At 39.7% G+C, this 5,473-nt stretch overlaps 1 protein-coding gene across 1 annotated transcript; it reads left to right on the forward strand.

The window, feature by feature from the left end:
• The first annotated feature begins 2,349 nt into the window (after positions 1-2,349).
• Positions 2,350-5,255, forward strand: LOC147627519 (GTP-binding nuclear protein Ran1B). Its single transcript, XM_086814441.1, has 8 exons — positions 2,350-2,492; positions 3,399-3,447; positions 3,524-3,580; positions 3,700-3,817; positions 3,914-4,003; positions 4,153-4,332; positions 4,454-4,531; positions 4,741-5,255. The coding sequence occupies exons 1-8, from the start codon at positions 2,490-2,492 to the stop codon at positions 4,808-4,810; spliced, it is 645 nt and encodes a 214-aa protein (XP_086670567.1). The 5' UTR covers positions 2,350-2,489; the 3' UTR covers positions 4,811-5,255.
• The last annotated feature ends 218 nt before the right edge of the window (positions 5,256-5,473 follow it).

Below are 5,473 nucleotides of genomic sequence, written 5' to 3' on the forward strand. Positions count from 1 at the left end.
ATTGCCTTGGGTATTCCTCTTGTGCCTCTTTGGCTCATCCTTCATTGACACTTTCTAGCATTGGACTTTAGTATATGCATGCACCAATCTTAAGGAAGCCACTCAATTTTCCTATATTCATTTTGGATCTAGGAGGATTAGTATCTAATTTACTTTGGAGATGGGGGGAGCCTTCCCTCCTTACACTCCCTCCTTACACTACATCGACATCTTTTATTGATCTTGTGCTACATCGACCTACATCATGCATCTTTTATTGATCTTGTGCTACATCGACCTACATCATGCATCTTTTATTGATCTTGTGCTACATCGACCTACATCATGCATCTACATTGACTTACGCTACATTGACATATCTTATATTTGGTTGCACCTTGTAATCACATTGTTATATATTTACATTCGTCGGGGGATCGATAGAGGTGGGAGAATGTTAACCCCTTAGGTTAACCATTTGGCAACCATGGATTTTTCTTATATCTAGTGCCCATGTGCACATTTGAACCTACTTTGTAATTGTTTAAAGTGCATATTTCATATGGTTTACACCTTAGGGAATGAGTATCCCCACATCCTATTGGTTGTAATTTGCGTAAACAATCTATGTGCAACACGTGGCATAGAGAATACCCTTTTCCTATGTAACGAGAGCAAGGTGAGAGGAGTAATCATTCCCTCTAGCCTTAGTTGGAATCCATCCATGGACTCTTTGAGGGAATGAGAGAACTCATTCCCTCAAGCCCTAGTTGGAATCCACTCTTGTGTACTCTTTAATTGTGTTGGGTGTGTAGATAGTTCGACCTTCTTTATTCTATTGCTTTCTAAAAGGCATGCTTGTAGGAGTACTTTTATGTGTGTGTGAGGGATGTGGGTTATTCATATTAGTGATGTCTTGGTTGAGGATTCTCCTTGCATGGAACACCATTATAGGGTTGATGTGCTAGTAGGGCTTGGAGTGGGTTTCTTCTCCTTCTAGAATCCTTGTTTGTGGTGAGGGCACCTAGCCATGAATGAGTAGTGTTCCTACCGACCTAATACATCACTTGGTGTGTAAGAGTAACTGCGAGTGATTGCAAAGCCTTTTGAACCCTCATGTGTATGAAGATGGTGAGAGTTGAGTAGATTGGAGAGATATGGAGTTGTGTTTTCTTTCTTTCATCATCCTTCACCTTTGTTCTTAGCTTAGGTTCCCACCCTTGAAGCTTTCCCTTTCTTAATTCCCTCAAGAATCGGTGTCAGAATGGTGACTTGGGAGTGAGAAATCTCTTGTTAAGTGCACTGTGAGATGATGATGGGAGTAGAGACTATTATTTGGGTAGAAGAGCTTGTGAGAAGACTTGGAAGATAAAAAAATGAAATCGCATCCAATTGGATTTGCTAAACAAATTGCATGTAAAAAAAAGGCATTACAGCCGCATTGGAACAACATTTTGATTGGAGCTATATGTAACTTTTCCCCAAAGACCCTCTATGTCATAAAGAGGTTCCCTACTTGAAGAGTATCTTGTTGTGACAGTCATATCCTTTGTTGCCCTAGATTAATAATGGTGTATGGATGAGCGAGTAAAGTAAGAGTAGGTGTCCATATATTTTTGGTTGAGAAACCAAACTATCCTAGGTGTGGCTTTACTTAGACAATAGGTAAAGTAGGCCAAATGGACCAGTCTAGACCTTGCCCAAGATTTGGCATAATAGTATGACGACGCCCTTGCAACTAGTGACACCCAATCTCAAGAAATGACAATTGTGTGCATGTGAAAACGAGGTAAACAAGCATAAGATATGCCACTAAGCCCAACTACCCTAGTTCGTTTTCCAATTTAATAAATGAATTGTATAGGTGAAAGCAAGTAGGGAGCTTGCTAGCAAGTTCAAAACTGGAGTGGTAAATCATTTGATTTGTTGATCCGCATAGGTCCAACTCGTCAAACAGTGGCATCTATGTATAATTTCTATCCCTCTCTCTCTCTCTCTCTCTCTCTCTCTGTCTAGTGTTGGCGTAGTGGTTTATGCATCGAGTTTCGTATTTAGAGACTTCGGGTTCAAGTCCCATTCCCCGCACTTCGGTGGTGCCGTATTATAGATCATATGTGGTATGGTGGCTTGGCTATAATGTCCATCTCTCAAAAAAAAAAGGAAGCAAGGAGCCTACATCAAAGGGCCATAACAATTTCCGTATCTGAAGGAAAACAGTAAATTGCTTATATAAATAAATCAAAGAATTTGAAAAATTAGGGGCATTTTCCCGAGAAAAAGCAGATCCGTTGGGCTTGTGTCGGCAATTCCAAAACTTCCTTCTATTTGTAACGCCAACGTAGCCTCTTTTCTATGCAGGACTAGGGTTAGGGTTGCAGCCCGTCGCTTTAATCCTCTGTTTTATACAGATCATCTAGATCCTGTTCTTCACTTTATCCTCGACTCTAACAGCAAGAAGACTGCAGAAAAGCTATCCACTCAAATTTGGGCTTTCTTCCATCCAAAGCACCATGGTATTTGCTTACCTCTTTTTTCTTAAAGCGTTTTCTAGGGTTGTTTCTGTGCACATCTTTGTTTGCTATGGTTTGTTCTGTTAATACGAGATGAAGATGGGTTAGGGCTCCTGTCTGTCATAAATCACAGTGGGTCTCACATGGTTTGCAAAGTGTTTAAGGATTGCTAGTGTTTGTGTTTCTGTGCAAAAACTCTTGTCCCATGTTATGCTCTATTTCAGAAGCTTTAGGGTCTTTTCCTGTGTGCCGATAGCAGTCATAGCATGTTAGGGTTTCATAAACAGACTTTTCGAAATAAAACTACTGTATTAATCAAAGCTTGCAAAATGTGCTAGCGGCTTATCTGTCCGTGCAAAATTACACCGACCAGCTCTAGCGTTACTAGAGTGCTTTTCTTTTGCAAGTAGGCCATTAGGGTTGAACTAAGTGCCAACTTAGAATGCTCTGCTATTTTGTCTATAGCATACGTCCAATGAGTGCTTGTTTCAGCCTTGAGGCTATGTTTAACATGCTCAAATCGGTAGTGAGGTTTAGAGATCTTTGCAGTATGATTTGGGTGTATTATACTCTGTGCAAGCTATATATGTGAAGTGCTTACCCTCATATTATGATTTGTAAAATGTTAAGCCCTCTACGCAGGATGGTGCTAATCATTATGCCATATCATCATATCATCATACACTTTCTAACTATCCATGGATACCACAAATTCCAGAATTATTATGTGCAAGGGTGTTGTTCATGTCCAAATTGCTAGTATTCACCAGGGCTTGTTAGTGTGCCAAGTTACAATGCCTTATGTACCCAAGCCTGCCATGGCTGTAGGTGTAGGCCTGGGTCTGCTATGGTTCATCCTTGAAAGCCCTCATTGTTTCTACCTTACTATGGTTGGTATCTGTACTGCAGGCTGACTGTCCCAATTTCAAGTTGGTTATCGTTGGTGATGGAGGCACAGGTAGGAATATGTTTTATGGTTCCCCTGAGCAAAGGTTGCATTTTGGCATGCATTCTCAATCATGATTTCTCTTCAGGAAAGACGACCTTTGTCAAGCGACACTTAACAGGAGAGTTTGAAAAAAGATATGAGCGTAAGTCAATTTGTGAACTGGATTGGTTTTGATTCAGTCTTCTGCTTTGGGTTTATGATTATTCCTTTACATGCTATAGTCTGGCCTTCCTGATGTGTTGTGATTATTCCTTTATGCAGCAACTATTGGTGTGGAGGTACACCCTCTTGATTTCTTCACCAACTGTGGCAAAATCCGCTACAATTGCTGGGACACGGCAGGTCAGGAGAAGTTTGGAGGACTTAGAGATGGCTACTAGTGAGTACTCCCTAATCTTTTAGGTGCATTCAGACGCTTCTTTGATAAAGCTTTTGCTAATTATTGTGAAATTTAACTTGGGTTTTGCTGATGCAGCATTCATGGCCAGTGTGCCATCATCATGTTTGATGTTACGGCAAGGCTAACCTACAAGAATGTGCCCACATGGCATCGAGATCTTTGCAGGTAGATGCAGGCTCTGCATTATCCTCTCTCTCTCTCTCTCTCTCTCTCTCTCTCTCTCTCTCTCTCTCATGTGAACACGCACACGCACGCGTGTACACAGACACACAGTCTTTATGATTAGCTAAAATAATGTTTGTTTACGGTATCAGGGTTTGCGAGAATATCCCCATTGTGCTGTGTGGAAACAAGGTGGATGTAAAGAACAGGCAAGTAAAAGCAAAGCAGGTGACTTTTCACAGGAAGAAAAATCTCCAGTACTATGAAATTTCAGCCAAAAGCAACTACAACTTTGAGAAGCCTTTCCTCTACCTTGCCCGAAAGCTAGCTGGGTAGGATTGCTAACAACTGATTCAACTTTCAAACAACTGTCAATATATGGATATTTATTGAATCTTGCTTGCAAAATGGATTTTTATCATTCTTGATTCCCCCCTTTCCCTCTTTTCTCAGGGACCCTAATCTGCATTTTGTCGAGTGCCCTGCCCTTGCTCCACCAGAGGTGCAGATTGATTTGGCAGCCCAACAGCAGTGAGTGAATGAATGTGTGCTTGCTTTCATTTTTAACACATCAAATAGAGTGCAATATAAATATAAGCAGTCTTCTTAAATTTGATTTCAATCAGTAAAGTGCAACTGAAAGTTAATGGGTCCTCTGAAACAACTCTTAATTCAATTGAAATCCTTTTTTTTTTCTGTTTATTTAGTAATCTACTTTATTGCAATTTTATGCTCTGCAGGTATGAGGCAGAATTGTTGGCTGCAGCAGCTCAGCCGCTGCCTGATGATGATGATGCAGATTTTGACTAGAGAACTTGTGTGCCATCACTTTTGGTTTCAATGTAATGGGGACACAATTTTTCAATGTACTGAGGATTCTAACTACATACAGCTCATTTGGAGTAAGGTTCTATAGCAAGTTTTCTATACTCATAATTGGTGACCGGGATGAACAGCTTATTTGAAGCAAGTTTTGATAATGAGAACTAAAAATGAAGATTTTGTAGTGGTAAATGGTAGGTAGGTCCTGTATTTGTTTTTGATTGTTCAACCAATGCTTGGAATTGTCAAATGCTTTCAATTGTGTTGTATTTGTCAGTTTAAACTTGCCTCCCGGGCAAGTTTAAGAAATAGGTGAAGCTAGTAAATCAATCAGCCAAAAGATATTGTAACCATAGTAAATCACGGTCAAGAGATATTGTAACCATTCATTATATGAGCGATGATAATGTATAAATATACTTAACTTTAAAGCATACATTGCTCTTAAAGAGATGATAATGTATAAATTAACTTTAAAGCATACATTGATCTTAAACAGATGATAACGTAAAGAGCTGCTCACTTTTATATTTGGATTGAGACCAGCATGAATCCATTGTTGGTGATAGTTGAATCTATTTTTTTGGTGCTCTTAAATTAGAAACATGTCTCATGCTTGTTACATTGTATAACTCTTGCAACTAATTCTCC

This window comes from Cibotium barometz, chromosome 20 (assembly GCF_041138505.1).
Source record: "Cibotium barometz isolate CiBa-2024 chromosome 20, ASM4113850v1, whole genome shotgun sequence".
Lineage (NCBI taxonomy): Eukaryota > Viridiplantae > Streptophyta > Polypodiopsida > Cyatheales > Cibotiaceae > Cibotium > Cibotium barometz.

Coding starts and splice junctions, on each gene's coding strand:
- LOC147627519 (XM_086814441.1), top strand. Junction 3,818..3,913: donor GGACTTAGAGATGGCTACTA/GTGAGTACTCCC, acceptor TTGCTGATGCAG/CATTCATGGCCAGTGTGCCA. Junction 4,333..4,453: donor CTTGCCCGAAAGCTAGCTGG/GTAGGATTGCTA, acceptor CTCTTTTCTCAG/GGACCCTAATCTGCATTTTG.